This window comes from Centroberyx gerrardi, chromosome 6, assembly GCF_048128805.1.
Source record: "Centroberyx gerrardi isolate f3 chromosome 6, fCenGer3.hap1.cur.20231027, whole genome shotgun sequence".
Classification (NCBI taxonomy): Eukaryota; Metazoa; Chordata; class Actinopteri; order Beryciformes; family Berycidae; genus Centroberyx; species Centroberyx gerrardi.
Window position 1 is genome coordinate 5882393 of NC_136002.1, and position 21504 is coordinate 5903896.

General features: G+C 42.8%; 2 protein-coding genes across 3 annotated transcripts in view; both read left to right on the forward strand.

Annotated features, from left to right (window-relative positions):
* The first annotated feature begins 1666 nt into the window (after positions 1-1666).
* On the forward strand, positions 1667-11827 carry poldip2 (polymerase (DNA-directed), delta interacting protein 2). 2 transcript variants are annotated; one of them, XM_071905134.2, is made up of 11 exons: positions 1667-1865; positions 5205-5286; positions 5681-5778; positions 5889-5988; positions 6828-6903; positions 7335-7442; positions 8471-8607; positions 8744-8770; positions 8963-9088; positions 9581-9660; positions 9937-11827. In XM_071905134.2, the coding sequence occupies exons 1-11, from the start codon at positions 1681-1683 to the stop codon at positions 10049-10051; spliced, it is 1134 nt and encodes a 377-aa protein (XP_071761235.1). In that variant the 5' UTR covers positions 1667-1680; the 3' UTR covers positions 10052-11827. The 2 variants fall into 2 exon arrangements, with proteins under 2 accessions (XP_071761235.1, XP_078140437.1); XM_078284311.1 differs by having other exon boundaries at positions 5211-5286.
* A 2758-nt stretch (positions 11828-14585) lies between these two features.
* Positions 14586-21504, forward strand: part of lrrc75a (leucine rich repeat containing 75A) — a 37884-nt gene continuing 30965 nt past the window's right edge. Inside the window, exon 1 of the mRNA XM_071905144.2 lies at positions 14586-14834. Coding sequence (XP_071761245.1) covers positions 14586-14834 — 249 coding nt within the window. The remainder of the gene's footprint in view (positions 14835-21504) is intronic.

Consider the following 21504-nt stretch of genomic DNA (forward strand, 5'->3'; position numbering starts at 1 on the left):
TCAAGTGTCTCGGTCAGAAATAATAAAAAAAAATACAACCTTAAACGACAGCGGTTATTTGGTGTCTGTTGCTTTATTTTAAAAATCAAGTGGCACAGAGATACTTTATATATATATAAAGTATATAAGCTATAGAGGCAGCATGAAGAGGGGAAATGCGCAAATGTTATTGCATTTGGCTTATTGGCCTAAGGTTGCTGCATATGTGTGACTACTTAAAAGTTGAAAGAAAGTTATTGAAGCCATGGAATGGTTATGGAATATAAAGATGGAAGTCAGATTTTATTCTTTGATATTAGTTCTAATCTCTGTTGTTGAAATATAACATGATTTCTCTGACCCAGTAAGATCTGGTGGGATTATTGCATTAGCCTATAATGAAAGCAATTTATCGTGTGTGCATCCAAGGAGTTCCTGAGACAAATTGTGTTTCATTTTGCTATCCACTCATGCTATTGATAGTGAATGTGAAAGTCCACATCATTTATCTATTTTTCGGGTAGAAATTCGGGTAGGCTGAGGGGCCTGTAACAAGTTTAGCCCAGGGGGGCATGCCTACTGCGATCCTCCACTAATTATACACCATTATTATAATGTTTCCCTTTCCCCGTTGTGTATTTTATTGGGTTGTCCATGCGCAGCAGAAGAGAAGCATCCAGCTGCAGCCTGCGGAACGGGGCGGGGCTACAAATCGAACCTGTAATCCCGCCCATTGATTATTTCATTGGTTTAGCGAACCTGTAATCCTGCCCATTGATGATTTCATTGGTTTAGAGGTCGAAACAGGGCGGGACTACAGGTTGCCTGTAATCTAAACTGAGAATCCACTATGGTTGGAAACAAGGGAAGTAGTGGTTTGTTTACTTAGCGGTAGTTATTCAATTTAGTTTCCTACCATACATATATTAGCAAACACCCTGTTGCATGTAAGAAAAGTCAATAACACCAGCAATTAAAATAAAATGTTTTTATGGTGCAATATATTTATTACCTTTTCGGTTTTTTTCAAATGACAGACAGTACAATTCACACTAAGTGTGTGTGTGTGTAGAGAGAGAGAGAGAGAGAGAACATTACTTTTCACTCACTACAGTACTCACTATTCAAATCATCACAATGCACAACCGACAAGCATAGTTAACATCAATGCTATCATTACTGGCTGGCTAGCTGCTAATGTTAGCTACAGATCGCTAGCTGCTAACCCTTAGCTACAGATCGCTAGCTGCTAACGTTAGCTACAGATCGAACCTGTAATCCCGCCCATTGATGATTTCATTGGTTTAGCGGTCGACTTCATTGTTTTAGCGGACGATTTCATTGGTTTAGCGGTTGACCTGTAGCCCCGCCCCGATCGGTAGCCCCGCCCCGATCTTTAGCCCCGCCCCGTTCTGCAGGCTGCGGCTCAGATCGGGGCGGGGGTATAGGTCGACCGCTAAACCAATGAAATCGTTCGACCTCTTAAACCAATGAAATCATCAATGAGCGGGATTACAGGTTCGCTAAAGCAATGAAATCATCAATGGGCGGGATTACAGGTTCGATCTGTAGCCCCGCCTCGTTCCGCAGGCTGCAGCTGGGTATACTTGCAGCAGAAGGCGCAACTGCGATGTTTCGGACAGCACTTGAAAGCAGCATCTGTATTGCCGTGTGTGTGTGCGTGTGCCACCAGGAGGAAAGATGGCGGCTTGTGCGTTGCGCCGTGGTTTACTGAGCACTGTCAGTAAATACAACAAGAAACACACACAGAGAATATTGAGTGTCATTGACAGCAGTAGCGGATTCGAGCTGTACAAACCACGGTTACAATGCCGAGCTTGCGGGCTGTCCAGCAACATTCAGCAGACGAGGTTCATGTCGTCACGGTAAGGGGCGCTGCCAGTGTCCTCCGCTGCTAATGCTAACGAGATAAGCTAGCTAACGACTTTAGCTAAGTACTAGCTAGCTTCTGGTGTCTGCAGCACAACATGGCACTGTTTCCACGTCCCGTTATTCAGCGACAGTGGCCACGTTGTTGAGTGGACAGATATGTCAAGGTAGGACCCATGGAGCTTGGTGTCTAAATATGGGCCACGTTTAGTAACACAAAAGAAAATAGAGTTGTCCTCTGCTATTCATTAGCTAGCAAGTTACCATGGTTAGCATGGATTGGGTAATACCTGATGAAATGTGATTTGGATATCTTCAGACTGCTACAGACAAGCCACCTCTTGTCTTACACTGAGAAATTGATGTTTTTTTGGTAGAGTTTTTGCTGTTACTATAAATGTTTGGTTAGTAGGTGTTTAAATCGGGTCCAGGGATCCTTGTGGGGGGCCCTAGAAAAATAATAATAAAGGTATCACTCTCACCACTATTATTTCTCCAGATATAGTGTAGACAGGGAACTTAACGTAATTCAAGACTAAATCATCAACAAAGTCCTCCCACGTGGGTCCCTGGGACAAAATCAAATGGGGGTCGGGGGTTTGAATGTGTGTCTTTTTCGGGGTCTGTGAGGTGAAAATGTCTGAAAACACCTGTGTTAGCTTACTTTTCAAAGGTATTCTTGCTTGTTACCATAGCCAGACTTTTCCAGATATTAACAAGTAGGACACAAATCCACATGTTTCTTAATGTGACACATAACAGGCAAACTTACATCACACACAGTTACCACGCAGTTTTTTTGTGCTTCACCCAGGGTGAACATGTGATCAGACAGAGCTTATAGACTTAGTCCTATCATTAGTAACATGGAGTGTCTTCTTCACTCTGCACAGTATTGTTGATGTTTTAGTACATGTGTAAACACATAGTCCAGAGATTTAATAAATAGCAGCAACAATGCACTGTAGGCATTCAGTTTAAGTGCCAAAAAAAGCAGACTGCTCTTGACCATAAAAAGTAAATTGTGCCCATATTAGATTTTCAGACATTCCCTTGTTGTGTTTGTATCACCAGCTGGGCGGTGGTGCCACAATGTGTGTCAGTTACACCTTTAGCCTAGTTTTCTGCTTGCCGTCTGAACTGGCACATGTGATATATGAGAGTGGAAAAGAGGAGGTTGGTTATGGGCCAGTACAGACAGTCACCGCTGGGTCTTATTTCTTCTGGTCACTCAGGAGAACGCGTTGACAGAAAACACTTAGACCAGTTTATGACAGAAAGGGGGAGTACACCTACTTGAAAAATATAGCCTATGTGAGAGAAAGTTTGGGTGGGTGGGTGGGTGGGTGGGTGCCCCCTCAGTGAGCTGCATTAGCAGTAGTGATTCAGCACCAGCTTGTATCTCTGGCTTTACTTTATGTAACCATTTTATATAATCTCCTCTCTTGTCCTGTCCTGTTGCTGTCTCTTCCCACCTTTCCCTGCCATAATGACCCATTTAGTGACATTATGAGCTGCCTTTATCCCTACAGGACAAAATGAAGTAGGTTATTTGGAATGGTTGGTACGCGCGTTCTTTGGCAAGGCTAGTTGTTGACCAAGAGTAGCTGCTGGCCTAGGCTAGTTCCAGGTTTTGCAATGGGTTGCCTATATTTAGATCTGATTATCTCTGTGCACACGTTTTATTGACATTACTCAGACTGTCAGAGAGGCAGAAGCAGAATAGAGGAGGTTGTCTAAAAATGTGTTGAAGCTGTTAAGTCCAGGCACACTGGGGCCTACTGTCTGGTTTCGCATTAGTTGATCTTAGCCATAACAACATTCATAAGATAAGATAAGATAGCACTTTAGTGATCCCCTTGGGGAAATTCAGGTGCCACAGCAGCAATTGGCGGAACAGTGCCAAGGAAATCAAGTACAGGAAGGTAATAAAATAAAGGTAATGTGCATAATATAAAACGATAGAGACAGTGCAAATTCACTCAGGTTTACTCAAGTTTATTTGTAAAATACAAATTGACTTGAGTTTTATACATAAAAACGTACACTCCCAACCATCACCACCCTTCCACCCTCATAGTACAACACACAGACACTATCATTCTTACCATATTATGTGTAAGCTATACTGAAAAAATGTCTGAAGTTTATTCTTGAATGGGCATGTTGTCAGGGTGCATCTCAGGTCAGCAGGCAGGATATTCCATCGCTTGCATGCGTAAGGACTAAATACTATTTCACCAGACAGACTGCGTTCTGGGGATATGTAGAAGACCAAAGCCATTCATTTCCTTTCCTCTGTATTCATTCAGCAGCAACCCCACTCCACTGGGAAAAATGATTCCCCTGTCCTTTCAAACATTGGAATTGCAACCAGCTCGGCTGGAGCCCAAATTCTCTAACTCAAAACTCCTTCCAGTGCTATGAAAAATCCCACATGCACCCAAACCCCCAAACTTCTGAAACTGTCAGGATTCTGTTTTTGAACCATATTTTTCAAATTCTAATCCAAGGTCCCTAGAAGTAGTAAATCTCAGGTTACTGGTCAGATTCCCACTGATTATCCTTGTGTGCCATACACCCATGATATGAAAATAATCTGAAATAAACCTAGTATGCGATATTAAATCCCCCTGTCCATATATCCCCCTCAGCAATCCCCACTCTTCATCTCCTTAGCTCAGCAGAGAGCGGTGAAGTATGCGTGTTATGTATTAGAAGTCAGCCAGCTGTTGTTGTCGGTGCTTTGTTGATGGTATGTACTGTGCTGTAAGTCCAGTGTGTGTGTGTGTGTGTGTGTGTATTTGTGTGTGTGTGTGCGCGCTGTGGCAGGGCTGAAGGGGAGGAGATGGAGATTAGGTTGAATGGTATTTCTATTTGTTGCCGTCACTGACAAGTGGAGGTGTTTTATTCAATCTTGTCAGATAGTCTATCACTTGTGATTGAGATTATGACTGGAAGGAGGGAGGGAGGCTGAAGGGAGGCAGTGGGATTTGCCCTCCTATAGAGATGATTTACATCCACAAGATTTACATGCATATATTCAGATATTGTCAGTTTTCCAGTTCAGTTCATCATACTGGTCATAGTTTACTAATATTGCCATACTAAATCTGTTTGTGTTTTGTCCCTGCATGATGTTGTCGCTTTGATTTTGATAACACTCTGTTATCATGTTGTGTATACAGGCCTAGATGTTAGTTCAGTTTCTCCTGGTCGAATGGTTTCCTCTGATGGCCAAAGTTGGTCACACACACACACACACAGACAGACGGACAGACACACACAGAGACACACAAGGTCCAGTTTGTAATGGGGTTGCCTGTATTTGGCAGGAACAGGCCTGAGGGGAAGGTCTTGGAGACGGTGGGAGTGTTTGAGGCTGTGAAGCAGCATGGCAAATATGAAACGGGACAGGTAAGACACTCACTCTCTCACTCTCTCACTCACACTAACACACACTGTTTCTCCCAAAAAGCACAGATGGGCTGGTCTACCGCCTACGGGTCTTTCTCCTCATTAGGAAGTCATTTAGATCAGTGTTAGCCTTATTTATTCTACATGAGGCTACAACACAATTTTCTTTTTCATACAACTGTATGAGTGTTTGCTATTTTAGTCTGTATCTCAACTTTGATAAGGCAGCCTGTTTATTGTTATTGTAGAACATTTCACAATAAAGCACTTTGTGTGATCCTATGTTAAGTTATTGCAATCCTATATATATATAGCCTATATGTTGTGTCTTATCTGACATATATAATCCTATAGGGACTTATCCCATTTCTCCTTGTTGTTGTGCTGTCCTCAGCTGTTCCTCCACAGTGTGTTTGGCTACAGAGGCATCGTCTTGTTCCCCTGGCACGCCCGACTCTACGACAGAGATATCACCCCTCCCATCTCTGACAGGTAAACCCCCGTCTCGCACAGACTACACCAAGCAGGCCCTCCTCAGCTTGGTTCGTGGGTTAGATTTGTATAACTGAGATCCTGGTGTCTATGTTGCTTCCTTCTCCCAGCAAACCGGAGCCCCCAGGAGCCCACGGCTCCAAGGAGGTGAAGGGGAAGACCCATACCTACTACCAAGTCCTGATCGACACCAGGGACTGCCCTCACATAGTGAGTCACTATGCTTTCAGCTATATCGTTTAATACTCATTCCACTCAAACCTGTCATGCCCTGAGAGATTTGTGGAAAGGAGTCAACAGAGGCAAATAGAGTTTGACCATTAGTGTTTTGTAAGCCAATACCCAGAGATATTTTTTGAAATTTGACCATTTTCATGGCAAAAAATGACTATTCAGTGTTTCCCCCCAGAATTTTGTTTTTGTCAGGGTGGAAAAGCCCCTGAAACAGCTTTTAGACCATGGGACACTAAAATTCTCCATTGAAACTTATAATAACAATAATAATGATAATAATAATCATGCAGCAAAGACGAAAAAGTTCATTCAAATATGGAATAAAATATTTTGAATGATTTCACTGATGCCTACACCTACATGTTACTTACATGGGGTGTCTGCAGATCCTGAAAATGTCTTAAATCATCAACCAATCTAAACTCAAGGCCCTAAAAGTTTACAGTCTGAAATTCAGAAATTTTAAAAATGGTGCAGTTTCTTTGTGTGTTTTTCGGGTGAGAAATCAGCCCAGTCATGCAGACCTATATTCTGATTGATTGATTTCAGTTGCAAAATTGGTCTTATATTTAATTCTCTCTGCCATTAAAAGCTCTTAAAAAGCCTTAAATTGGAGATACCCTGTAAAGTTTTTAGTTGACTTTCCTCATAAAGAATTTGGTTGCTATCTTGATATTTAGTACAGTGGGTGGCATAGGCGAGTTCAAATTTGGCTCCTGATACAAAGCCACCACTGTTGTAGAACCCAGCTGTGGTTGGTCAGTAGAGTTTGAGTCACCAGTTGTGTGACTGGTGGTTTGTGTTGTGCTTGACAGTCCCAGAGGTCCCAGACAGAGGCAGTGACGTTTCTGGCCAACCATGACGACAGCAGAGCCTTGTACGCCATCCCAGGTATGCATCCATATACATAGTGCATGTGTGTTATTACTAGATTTTTAAATTTGTTGTCCACATTGTGATGTTTGATTTGCTAAAACATGAAGTCAAATGCATGCGTGTTAAGTGTGAAAAAGGCGATCAGGAGCAACCAAAGGCTTTAACCGTCAATTAAAATGTCAAAACTGTGTCGGAAAGTCAGCCAGCTTCTCTCATATCCTGAAAAGTTGACTTTTAATGTTGTGGCTGACTTTCACTTAATTTCAGTGCCACAGAGTTGAGTGGCATCCCGGTCAGCGGTGCACCAGTCTTAGATACTGTTGCATGAGACGCAGCCACCATGATAATGTTGAAACGTCTTATTTGGAGGGGAATGCACTTGTTCCACTTCTCAACCCCATGTGACAGGATCTCTCTCTTTTCTTCCTCTGTTTCCTCTTGTTTAGGTCTGGACTATGTGAGCCATGAAGACATCCTGCCCTATAACTCCACAGAGCAGGTCCCCATCCAGCATGAGCTGTTTGAGCGCTTCCTCATGTTCAACCCTGCCAAATGTAAACACTCCCTCTCCAATCCCTGCTTCACCTCCCAACACTGTCCTCCACACATTATCCATTACATTCTCAATAATCTATTACACCGTAATGACTAAATAAACTAGTAAACCACCTGTGTAGTACCAACTAATGTTGGTATGGACAAATCCGGACAGGGTTCTACTATAATTCTGCTAAAAATTCACACTCAGTAATGAATATATTTCACCCTGCACTTTTTGCATTGAAGTTTCTCATTAATTAATTATCATTTGTGTCATTTTTAAGTTGAATATTTGTTTTACCCTAACTGGATGATGACCTTAATGGAGAATGACTCATAGTTTTGCAATTTCATGTCATGTCAGTTTAGATTTTATTACTTCCTGTACTGTCACAATGTGACAAACAGCTGTAGGAAATGCAGGCAATTGCAACACACTAAAGTGTCTTCATTTTCATTTATAAGCCAATATCACCACCCACTGGATCTTTTTTTTTAAAGTACTGGCTGTTTAAAGTATACTGTTTAAAGTATATAAAGAGCAAGAATGCGACCCCTTAAACCTCATTGGATGACAATGTCTTCATATGTAGCCTCTCCTCCCCCTAACCCCTTACCACTTCAGATCAGCCTTAAGCAGCATTAACTTAGCCAATGTAAAGATAAAAACAATAGGTGATGTCAGCAGGAGTTAGGAAGTGGAAGAGACGCATAAATACGATCTCAGAATAAATGGTGTTGCTCAAAAAATCCTCTGTCCTCTATTTCAAGCCAAAATGCAATTTGAGAGGACATGATTCTTGTTTGCGTCTAAGTTCATAAGTGATTGTCTGTCTACATATCTATATTCTCGAAATTTGATATGAAGCTTCCCAAATATGTATGATTTCATGTCACTTATCTTTCAGCAGCTAAAAATTTGTGCTGAAAGACAGGAAACCGCATAAAATAGCGCAAGTCCGGATTTGGCCGCGGATGTCCAGAAATCTCCATATGTCCGCTAAATGATGATGTGTGTTTTGTCCTTCTCTGGGCACCGTAGCTCCTCCGTTCACGGCCAGAGACACCCTGAAGGCGTGGCAGGAGAAGAACCACCCCTGGCTGGAGCTGTCGGACGTCCACAGGGAGACCACCGAGAACATCCGAGTCACCGTCATCCCCTTCTACATGGGCATGAGGGTAAAGGAACAGCTCCACTATGAGATGCATAAGAATATATAATATGTCGGAAATAGATGCAGCCACTGTTGCTTCTTCCTTCTAGCCTCTCTAGTCCATTCAAATACTAATGACAAATTCTCTTCCTTGTTCTCAGGAGGCCCAGAACTCTCATGTTTACTGGGTGAGTAGTTGGTTGTTCATCTGTAGGTAAAACCATGTAAACCTGTCCATAAATACAATCATGGTGGGGAAATAACACCAGCCAAACGCTGGTAAATTTTAGTTGCGGCTGGTAACTTTGTCTACTCGGCCAGACTCTTTGACCGGTAAACAACCTGTCTTACATCTGGTGGTGTGTGTTATCTCCCTGCAGTGGCGGTACTGTATCCGTCTGGAGAACATGGGCAACGAGGTGGTTCAGCTGAGAGAGAGGCACTGGAGGATCTTCAGCCTCTCAGGAACCCTGGAGACGGTCCGAGGACGAGGCGTCGTCGGCAGGGTCAGTACAACACACATTTAATACTTTATTTGAACTCGCTTATTTACTTAATAACACAGGATTCAACTGTTTTCAAGGTTCCACAGTTAGTTTCTTTAAACTAGAAAGGCCAATGGATTTTGGGGTCGAACAAGTCGTCAATTGAAGTCTGTAAATATTATTATAACTGCTATTTCTTTGCATAATCTAACAACACTGGATAGTACAGAAAGTGGTTCTATGAAATGTCATGGATGGACATTTTGAAAGCTGAGAAATTTCAATTCTAAATTTCAAAATGTCTGTCAACTGACAGCGGCTTGGCCTTTCTAGTGTTAAATGAAGAGATTCAGTTGGCCAGTCTAACGTTTATAGGGAGCCATGCCTCCTGCAGAAAGGCTAAACGTGAGTGAGTGAATGAATTAATATGTGACTGAGTTACTTTCTGGATCCATGAGGTGCTTCACAACTAAAAACTACACATTTTATTCCCTCTGTTGTGTGTTACCACAGGAGCCGGTGTTGTCTAAAGAACAGCCAGCCTTTCAGTACAGTAGCCATGTGTCCCTACAAGCCCCAAGTGGTCATATGTGGTGAGTTTGATCATTCTTTACTATTACACACATTCCACTGCTACTGCACGTTTGACTGCTGTTATTTTGCACATCCGCATAATGCTGTCATTCATATATTTTCATATTTTTGATTCATACATTTCTACTTAATATGTTCCTGACACGTTGGAATTGTCGGTTGCATTATGTTCAAATATTTTTGCATCCATTTGCTATATTCTCACATACATACTGTTTTTAATTACATTTTGCTGCTTGCTTAACCTTGTTCATTCACCTGTTATCTGTGTTCAGGGGGACGTTTCGCATCGAGAGGACCGACGGCTCCCACTTCGACGTTCGCATTCCTCCCTTCTCCCTGGAGAGCAACAAAGATGACAAAGCTCCCCCTGCAGGCTACACCTTCTAACTGCGAGTTGTCGCCTCCCACCCTGTGAAGCACTGGACACGCTGTCACTCTTGGCCGTGCCTGGGTTGTCTAGAATTGTCGTTGCCTCAGCCTTCACCATAAGAGTAGAGCGAGTCAGATTCAGGAAAGGGAAGATTTCGCTTTTCTAGATAATCCAAACGCAGGCCCACTTAAGCCCTTTCCCTGTCAGGGTGCACCTATCTGCAATCTGCTACCAATTAATTAGTATAGGGTAGAAAAACGCTCTGCAGCACTATGCGTCTTTATTCCATGTTGCGTTTGAAGAGGAGTGCACAGTCCAGTGGAAGAGAAACGGGAGGCAGGGAGGGGATTTCATGTTGCTGAGCTGAATTTGCCTCAAGCGGGTTGAGTGGAACTGGCAACAAGGTCAGTTTGTATTGGGAGAATTTCCTGCTGGTCTGATCCACACCGAGCTCTGGGCGTCCAGCAGTTCACACACACAACAGCAAGTGCAGCTCAGCTTCGCACTGTGGCCTCAGTAGGATACTTCAAGTCAACAAGCCAAGCTATCGTCCTTTAACCTATGGATAAAAAACTTCCTTCTTCTTGTTAATCTCATTGAGATTTCTGAAAACATTTAAAGCGTAACTCCGGTCATTTTCGTCTTGGACCCTGGACCATCATTTTCATATAAGTCAGACCAAAATCTAGCTACTCATGTCTTGCTTGCCAGGTTGCTCTCCAGTCCAGTCCTAATGGGTCAACAAACACACCAAAAATCAACCCTAAAAGCACCCAAAGCAAGTGTTTTTCAACACATTACACATGAAAATTATCTAGTCATGCCTTTCTCCTACAGTTTTGATGCTACCTTGGCCAGTGATTTAGCACTTTCTCGTTTCCTCTTCGTTGGCCAGCTGTGGCTGCATGTCTACATGCACCGCTGTGTAAAGTAGTGCAAAACAAATAGTGATGGTTGTATCTTTATTTATATAGGTCATGGATAAACTGAAAATGAAATATAGACACTACATGTTTCTTTACAGAGTATCAATATGTTGAAATCATGAAAAAGCATGAAAAAAACATGCTTTGAATGCGTTTGATTTGATTTTTGGACTGTTAGGACTGTATTGGAGAGCCACACCCTGCAAGCAAGATGTATGTAGCTCTGTAGTGAAGCAATTGGGGAAATTTTGGTCAGAATAGATTGGCATGATGGAAAAAATGGGGGACAAAAGGGTCCAGGGCAAAAATGGAGTTCAGCGTTTTGAAATAAAAGGTTCACTGGTTTAAGTCAACATAAGTACTGCCCTGTCGACACAGATTAGTTGTGTCAAACCTCTATGGGACGCCTGTGAGAGGGAAAAGCAAATTGAATTCTGGGAGGGTTATCTGTGGACAGCTGAAAGTGAATCCTAATGGCTTTGGTGGAGAGAAAGAGATGGTTTGTTCTGTCTGTTGGATAATGTATCCAGTGCACCATAAAGTAAATAAAGCAACCAGTTGATAGTCAGTGTTATGGCTAAAAGGAGAGGTGTGTTTGAAATGTATACCTTCATCTCCAGTGTTACCAGTGAAAACCAGAATGAAGTCTTCTATAGTCTTCGAAAAGGCTGACTGTTCTGTTTCCCCTTAACAGCTCTGTGGCCAGAGAAGTTTTTAATTTGTCCTCTTGAGCATAATTTCTCTTGTGAAGTGAGGAAAGAAACTAACTTTTTTGTTTTGATAAGTGATTTGAAGCAACTGCGATGGTTGATATTCTACTGTAAATAGTGATGTAATTAAAGGCAAAACAATAAATATACCTTTTGAAAAATATATCTTTGCATTTCACCTTCAATTTTTCTATTTTGTGCATGTACTGCCATGGAGTGTCAGTACAAAGTATTTCAGGGATGTTTGGTTAACCAGAACAAGGAGAACACATCTACAGATTTGCATCAGGTATTTGTGCCTCACAATCAAGCAATATTATGAAAAGCCCTCATGGCATTTAATGCATTTATGTAATTTAAAGAATACACTCTAACAGACTTTATTAGACTTTTCCCAGGTACTGTTGGTGGGGATGCCGCCACATTGTCACACTTTGATGGTAAAACCTGGTATCGCCAACAGTTTGCTCCCAAAGTTAAGCACATAACGCTCCGGTAAAGAAAGATACAGATGTCTGCACAGGTGAGAGTTAGGAAATGTTATGGGATATGAAATATCTGTTGAATGCAACTCACATTCACTACAGCTGGTTGAATATGGTTTTTTTCCTGTCACAGCCCTTGTTAGAAACATTAGCTGTAGTGCTGCTCTCACGTAAAGTTAATGGGACTGATGTTTTGTCAGTTATCCCAACATATTTACTACTCGATCAGATCATTAGCAGCTCCCCAAATAGATATGTATTATACCACAGCCCCCTATATGATAAGATTGTGTCCTACAGAACCTGATCTGAGGACATTTTTGTAGTTTTTCATGATTGATACAGCATCTGTTGATTCTGTGGGTAAGGACAGTGAAACCTATAATCAAAATGGTCATATTTATTATACATTCTCACATTGTGCTAAGGTCTAGTGAGTAAAATTAAACTAGTCCTCATTTTTCTGGGGAACCCCTGGAACCTCCTCAAGGACCCCTGCAGGTCCTTCGACCCCACTTTGAGAACCACTTCTTGATATTTTTAGGAAGATATTGTCACATAATGACGTCATGATGATGATGATAATAATTTTATTTATTTTGAACGAGCTCTACATAGTCACCACCAGATGTCAGTACAATGCTACCTCTGTTCATTTTCAGGCTACACAGAACAGTGGGCAATGTGTACCATGTGATCATATACTGCATTGAGTAGCCCACTGGAAACTTTGTTATAGCATATGAAAAGGAATCCCACAAATTCCAATATAATTTAGACTACAAAAATAACAAGAAATATATTTTTGCATTACCCAGTCTTGCATTACACGTTGAGGAAAAGACCTCCATTCAAATAGTTTTCTCCTTATCCAGCCGTGCCTTTTCCCCATTGGTTGAATTAGATGGGAAATATCAAGCCTCGACACGTGCCCAATTCCATTAAGAAAATTGTCAGTGTAATGTTGTCTAGCTTGTCGGCAGAGGTACCTACCTGGCAGTACATGACATAACAACTTCAATGACTTCTTACATTCTATTCTTCAATCCGGCGTACATCCAATACACAAAACGGCACTTATTTCAATAAAATTTCAACTTTTAGAATTGCTTCGTGTGGTAATTCCCGTTATCTACTTCCGCCAAAATATACTGTGGAGGGCGGTAGCGAGCAGCGTGAATCAATTATAAAAGTTGACATTTTATTGAAATAAAGTGCTGCTTCGTGAATTATCTATATGCCGAATTTACCAGAAGACCCTTTGGATTTGTAAAAGGTCTTAAGTCGTCTTCCAGCAGGTATATAAATTTGCCAATAAGCAAGGAAACATTAAACTGCGAGACTTTTGAACGGAGTTCGGCGTGACGTCCTCTCCGTACAAGACCGAGCGTCACGTATCGGGGCTAGGCAATAGCAAACTTGGTAGTTCACAGTGTGTCCTACTGCTTCCCCAGCAACCCCCCGCACCTCTCCCTCCACCCCCATCGCTTGTGTGATGAGGGAGGACTTGTGCTCGCATGCACCCGCTGCGCGCCGCCGATCAGTTGAACAGAGTGTGCAATACATAATTCAGTCCCAACAAGGGGACACCTCCGTCTCTCCCCTCCTCTGAAGCCGCGGAGCTGCAGCCATACAGAGACTCTCCCACCACCTATGGACTAAAGCGCCGATGCGGCTGCTTCCTCCTCCAGCACGTTTGCCAGGATGGAGGATCAACCTTGCGGAAGGACGCATGCACTGTTTAATGCAGGTAATGCATGACTTACAGCGGCTGAGGAAGGACAGGGCAGACAGTCAGCGGTAATAGACGTAAACATTGCCATGCCCTGCCTTATAGTCATATATCACCACCACTCCGCTCTACATCATCGGGTTTAGGACTGCAGAGGGCTTGGTTTTAGCGGATACAATAACAAGGGAATCAAAACGAGAGCATCGGTTTCGGAGGTGACTGTTTTGAAGCCGTGGTGAAGTTGTGTCCGGGATAAGAGGCTGCGGCGGGCCACAGCCTGTAACAGTAGGTGCATCCCGACTTTGCTGCCTCCGTGTTTTGCGGCCATGCTGCAGGCAGCATCCTCCGACCTGTTCCCGACTTGAGCTGCACCTGGAGGGGATTCATCTGAACAAGTTCCCACCAGCGAAAAACAAAAAGTTATGTGGTAGACCCTCTTGCTTGTGAGTGTTTGAATTATTCTGTACTCTTTTGGAGCATTCACTCTGTAATAATGACATTATTATTAACAGTGAACCACTTTATTGCTCAGAGTGCTCCACATCTGGGCCCTGACCTGACCAGGCTTCAGAAAGATGTGATCAACTGCAGTCTTTTTTAATTAACTAAGCAACTCAAACATTATCCGAGCCCACCTCTGCATGACTGCCCGGTGGGATCGATCCTGTTGTCGTCGTAGCCCTCCTTAACACTGAACCATGGGTGCCAAGCAAACCAAAGGCCAGGAGCCCGGGGGAGCCAGTCCTCAGCACACCTGGAAGCGGACGCCCACCAAGGAGCGGGGCGACATCTTGGCCTCCTTCATGCTGAAGTCGGGGGACCGGCTGAGCCGCGGCGGGACGCCCCCGCCCTACCAGCGCCGCATCGGCATGATCCAGGAGATGATGCTGATGGCCAAGCAGGGCAAGCAGGATGAGGCCACCGAGATGCTCAGGACACTCAGACAGGTAGCTGCTCTCTCTCTCTCTCTCTGTGTGTGTGTGTGTGTGTGTGTGTGTGTTTGTATGTGTGAGTGAGTGTGAAAGAGGATTCGTGACGTAAGAAAAGCCTTCAGGGGGTCACAGGTTTACTTGTTCCAGACAGTACAAGGCCAGCCCATCCCTGATCTGCTTGTTTTCCTCCCTGTTCACCTTGCCACTGGCTCTCCATTCTTCCCTACTGGCCTTTCTGTGTGAGTGCAATATTTCTCCGCCAGTTGATGTCAGCAGTAATGCTGAAATAGAAGCCAGACCAGGCTGGATGGCTGGCTGCTGACTTACTGACTGACTGTTGACTAAACTGATTCAGTGAATGACTGCCTAGATGACGGACGGACTGACTGTATCCCTGCCTGGCTGACTGACTGACCAAGAGGCTGCCTGGCTGCCTGGCTGCCTGGCCGACTGACTGACTGACTGGCTGGCTGACTGGACCTGTTGGCTCTGCTCGGCTCTGCTGTGCTGGTACAGTCTGGCGACTGCTAGGATTTATAGCCTGTCTCTCTTTGAAGACATTCGCACTGCTTGGCTGCCTGCTGCTGCCGCTGCTACAGAGAGAAGGGAAGGACCAGCAGCTGACTGAAAGAATCCAGTGTGGCGAGAAACAAAAGGGAAGCAGAGCAGGGGAGAGGGGAAGAGGGAAATGCAAAGGCAGAAAATGCCACCAGTTGAATCGGAGGAACGGAGGTGTGCAGGGAAAGGGAGGAACTGAGCGGAGAGGGATTTCACACTATTAGGAGTGAAATTCTGAAAAGTTAAACCGAGCTGAATAGATGTTTATAATAGGGATGAGGGGGAAATGGAGAGAAGATAAAGATGAAAGTGGAGGGAGAAACAGGTTTATAAGCACAGCACAGAATCCATATGCTGCCAGTGCCGCTCAGTGTTTATCCCCCTATGACTCAACCACAGGGAACGGCGCCCAGGGCTTATACACACACACCGCTTTCACTCCTCATTGTTAGGGCTTTGGAGATTTCCATCAGCTCCTTTATGTTGCTATTTACAGTTTTCTGATCAAACCCATTTAGAATGTTAATCCTTGACTCAATGGCAAATAGTGGAGCAAGGCAAACAGGCTTACAGATAAAGGACACCTCTCCACCCACCGTCGTTAACTCCGGGGGATTACCATCACTTCCACTGCTTGATTAAGCTGCAATTCTGAGGAGAAAGAGAAAATTATACGGCAGAATATTTTGGCGCTGCTTTTTCACAGTTCCCGGCACGAGTGTTGAGGCACAATAGCACAGCAGTGGCTGTGGTACTTGAAAATGTTGTTGTAGTATTCCTGGGTGCTTTGTTGTCCTGGTACCACAGGACAACCAAAGTCTGTGGTAATACACCATAATACTTACGGTAAAGTACCACAGATGTCACTACGTACCACATGTCAGTTCCAGCATTATTCACACATATTTTGAAATCTCATAGAATGACATAATAATAACAACAAGAAGAAGCTTTATTTGTATAGCAGTTTTTTAAAACAAATATTGAGTGTTTTACAGTATGAGAAATGGCAAAAAGTCAAGTGCAAAGTGGTACAAAATCTGCAGCTCAGTAATTATATAACTTCTTTTATTTTGTTTACTTTTAGAATTTTATGGAGAAAAAAAATGAATTTAAGAATTTTTTTTTTTACAATTAGGCTAGCTCTTCTTCTTCTTCTTCTTCTTCTTCTTCTTCTTCTAATTCATTGCTAAAATAATTGTAATTTACATAAAATATAAAGGACTACATTTTTACCTGCCATAGTATACATCAGCACCATCTTTCTCCAGGAAATCACCTATTTTTGTTATCCCTTCAAAAAATTAAAGGAATCAATAGATCAAACTTAATGTTGGCAAACAATAGTTTTGAACTGTGGCTGTGTAGGGACCCAGAGTAACAAAGTATATATTCAACAATAATATCAGTGACACTGTCTATAGAGTACCCATGACCACCTTCAGGCTTTAAGACCGTCTTCAAGTCATAAGAAAACCTGCAATAGAGACGCCTCTAGGCCTGTATGTTCTAAATGGTGCAATTATCTTTTGACAGGACACTTCTGATTCTTTACTAGGCATCAACTCACTGCTTCTCAAATGTGAGTTGCATTGGATATATACAGTACCTTGGACACACTGGCACCTAGAGGGGCTTAATGAGGAATTTGATTTGTCCATTCCTCTGAATGTCATTTCCTGGTATATGTTGGCTATGCTTATTCTTTTCAGTGTGTAAAGAATCCGAATATTAATTGTGGGCATGTGTCCTGTCAAAAGATAATTGCACCATTTAGAACATATAGAAGCAATTCTCCACTGGTCCTCCATGATGGTGCCAGTCATGGTTGATTGGAGATTTGTGACGCAACTGCAAAGCCTCTATTGGCTCTTAATGGAATACCTCTCAACCAATCACACTGCATAACCATAACTAAGTTCTATTTAATACCATTTATAACCTTCAAATATGTCCACATCTCATCAAAGTGTCCACTCTTGGCATGATATAATGCACAATTTAATTTCAGCATCAATCATCCTTCCTTGTCCCATAGTGTTAATGTAAAATGTGTAAACACCAATCCACTGGCTTAGCGTTGTTCCAGTGGATCATGGGCTGAGGTCGAAAAGGCCCGACCTTCCAAGGATTTTTCCTTGCCCCTGTTAAGTCAATATCTGGCATGTGGGAAGTAGGGATTAGAAAAACAAATTGTCCACAGCCACGATGCTCTCTAGATGGGTGGAAGTTCACAACATGCAGAGATACAGTGTCAAACAGAGACGCACTGTGCCTCCATTGCATGCCTCTATAACACTTCAGATTGTGGGAAGCGTGTGCGCCCTTTATTTTTTCATCAGCGGGGAATTAGAAGCGTAGAGGCCAAGAGAGGCTGGAGGATGAGTTGAAGAGGGTGACAGCAACAGGTTTTAGTCCGTATCCGCCTCTCTGTCCCAGAGGTATGAACATAGGCGCTAACAGGTTTTCACGGTCATGGCGGGTCATGGAGACAGAATGAGAGGACCTCCAGTGACATAACCATCAGTCACATTTGGCGTCATATGTCTGAAGGCTTTGTGCTCGGGTAGAGCAGCGCAGGATGGACAGATCGCACAATGATATGGATAATGCAAGAGAATTGGATGAGCCAATTATTGAGGATAAAGAGAAGGGAGAGAAAGACGAGAAAAGAGGGCGAGGAGCATTAAAACGGAGACAGACAAAAAGAGAGGAAAGAGGTGGAGAAAAGTCAGCAGGGAGAGTGATTACAGACAGAGATGAGAAGATAGGACTTGGAAAAAGAAGAGAGGGCACAGAAGAGAGAGAGAGGGAAAGACAGAGAGAGACGGAGAGGGAGTAATGAGAGAGAGAGAGAGAGAGCTTGTTTGTGAAAAGTAGGAGAGATGCTGTTCGCTGGTTACCGGGTTCTCCCGCCCGTTGCCCGGAAACCATGGCGATGGCCGGAGATCTCGGGCTAAATAGACATTGATTAATCAAGCAAGAGCTCTGTTAAGAGCTAATGTGGAGGCCAGCGTCTTTATCATCGCCCTTCAATTAACTTGAAACCAACAGCTAGCATCTCTTCATCACTCCCCCCTGGGTTGCCTATAGACATCAGCCTCTCTGGAAACCTCCACTGGCTTACACATAATCCTCATCACTCCTTAGTTCACTGTAAACAGCTGCTTTACTCATCTGATCTTACTGTGTGTGACCAATGTTTTGGTCAGATTAGTGAGATGCTGTTGTGGTTACCATTAGGCTTCGAGCAGTATGGGTTTTTGAAGGCCAATACTGAGACTAATATTTTTGGATTGAAGCTGCCGATAGCCGATATTTTGTGCTGGAAGTCAAAATCGTAACATTTGGCTATTTTCTCGTGCATAAAATTCCAAAATATTACAAGTATTCCCCCAGAATTTTATTCTTAGCAGGGATGGAAAAGCCTCTGAAACAGCATTTAGACCATCATGTAAAGCTAAAACTCTAACACACCCCACCTATTCAAGGATATGGGGAACATTAGGCCCTTAAATGGAGAATTAATTGACAAAAATAGTATTGGACAATTAAGTTAATAAATAAAAAGTGTGAAGAAAATAAAGTTGCATTTCAGGCTTTACAGACAATACACAGGAGTGATTTCTCTGGTCATATATATACAGTATATACTAATAATTAAAGAGAGTTTCACTAGCTGTGATCAGAGAGGAACCCCCATCATATTTAATAAAGGCCAATATCGGCCCCATATATCGGTCTAACCCCGGTTGTCGTTTCCTAATTGCCTCTTATTTACCAAAGAGCTAATACTTGAGGCAGTCTGTTTGCCGTCATGTGTAGTCGATCTCCAACTCCTCCTTTGTCCACATTTAGCTGGATTCAGAACGCCGCTTTGATGTCGGCCCAATCTAATTGGTGTGGGCGGTGCTCTCTAATGAAAGAAAAGCCCACACTGTTTTCCTGGTAGCACAAATGGGTGTGTGTGTGTGTATGTGTATGTGTATGTGTGTAAAACACGCCATCCCCTTAGAGTTCAAAGAGGTAGACTATGTGTCTTTATTTGTCCTGGTCATTTATATTTCATAGTGGACCACTGTTAAAAATGTATGGCTTTTCTGGAAGGAGAATACCGTTCATACTTTACTTTCCTCCTGTCTCCTATTCACTCCATTTGTCCAACATTGCTTTACTTTATACCTGTCGTAGACCTCGCCACAACACACACATATACACACACACACACGCACACGCACAATACGCTGTGGTGGTTTTGTTAATTGCAGGTTCCTAAACCTTCCGGTGTTTTGGTTCAGATAAGAGCGAGCTGGAAGATTAATTTCCATTCAGGGTTGATCTATTTGCATAGCAGCTCAAATCCTTATCACACCACAGGGGAAGTCACATTGTGTGCTCCTGTGACTCACCTCATTGTCACACACACACACACACACACACATTGAAAAATATGTGTATTTGTTTTGGATTTTTGGTATCAGTCTGTCATGATTTAAGGCATCATATTGTTTATGGACATACTTCCATTGAGGAAATCAAATGAATGTGGTTTGATTGTACCTGGTAATCAGAGAATAATTTTTACTATTTTACCTATGAAATCAGCTTTCATTTAACTTAGAAAGGTATTGAAAAAAGTATCATTTTAGAATGGTTTTCAGACTGGAGTTCAGTTTTAGGATTAGACTGATGTATTGGCTGGCTGATATAAAAATCTAAAAATTGATATCGGCCAATCAATGTCGTCCACCTCTGATATGATGGAGGTTCCTCTCTGACCACAGTCAGTTCAAGCCGATATTAATATTAATCAAACCCTGATTCCAATCTGGCATTTTGATCAGATTCCACCTACGTATGCATGAATGTGTTTATCATTATTATTATTTTTTTATGAGCTGTCTGACCAGAGAAGTCATTCCAGTGTGGTGTGGGAGGATTTTACTCATCAGTCTGTAAAACCTGCAGTGAAACCTGCCTCACTTAAGGAGCTGAAGAAAAATGATTTCATTAGTATGACTTCCAATGATGAATTTTAGTTTCCCATGATGGTGTAAATGCTGTTTCAGAGGCTTTTCCACCCTGACAAGAATAACATCCTGGGGTAAAATTTAATCCTTGGAATTTTGGAACTAAAAAATTGTGGATTTTAAAGGAATATTGATTATCGGCTTTCAATCCAAAAATATCGGTGTCAGCTTCCAAACCCCATGTCGGTCTAACCCTATTACACTCTATTACCAGCCTTACATAGACACAAGCAGACGTGATTTCAGACTTGCTTAAGCAGACACAATGCATCATGTGTGACAGTGTGTTCACCACTGGAGCCCCTCCATCAGAGAGGATCTCTGTATCCCGCTACCACCAGAACGCAACGGACCGCAGGACGCATCTGTTGATACACACATCATGGGCTTCTCTCTTCTCTCATCTCGCTATTAATGTTGCTTACTGCTAAAAATACACTGGCTAATTAATGCGGGTGTTTATGTGTGTGTGTGTGTGTGTCACTGTCATTCAGTCAAAGCTCCTGTCATTATTTACCGCCCCGCCTACACAGAACAATAGGCAGCATGGCAGCCTCAGTGAGTCATACCTTTTCTGTAGGAGACTTAGCCCCTCTCTCTCTCTCTCTCTCTCCCTCTCTCTCTCTCCCTCTCTCTCTCCCTCTCTCTCTCTCTCTCTCTCTCCCTCTCTTTCGCTCTCTCTCTTCTCAGAATCCGGCTTCCCCTGTTGCCAGTTAACAGGCTATCAACTGTCTGCACAGACAAACCCAAACACACACAAACATGCATCCTCATACATACAGACTAATGTGTGTATGTACTCACAAACTCACTCATACACACACACACACACACACACACACACATTATCCTAGTAGTTGTTTTCAAGCCCAGCAGCATTAGCAGCTGAAATAGCGGTGGAGTTAGAAAGGCTGACCCAGAGCATATTGTGTATGTTTGTCTGCATGTACTGAAATCCTCTGAATTAACATCCTGTTACTGAGGGTCAGCTGGTTGGAGTATTCTGCTGGATACATAATGATATATATATGTATATAGATATATAAAGATATATATATATCTATATATATCACTGTTGTCAGGTGAAAACCTCATAA

Bases quoted from the DNA above. Each gene is read 5' to 3' on its own strand.
- poldip2 (XM_071905134.2), top strand. From the start codon at position 1,681: ATGGCGGCTTGTGCGTTGCGCCGTGGTTTACTGAGCACTGTCAGTAAA. The intron at 5,779-5,888 runs GTAAACCCCCGT...TCCTTCTCCCAG, and splicing joins ACCCCTCCCATCTCTGACAG to CAAACCGGAGCCCCCAGGAG. The intron at 8,771-8,962 runs GTGAGTAGTTGG...ATCTCCCTGCAG, and splicing joins AGAACTCTCATGTTTACTGG to TGGCGGTACTGTATCCGTCT.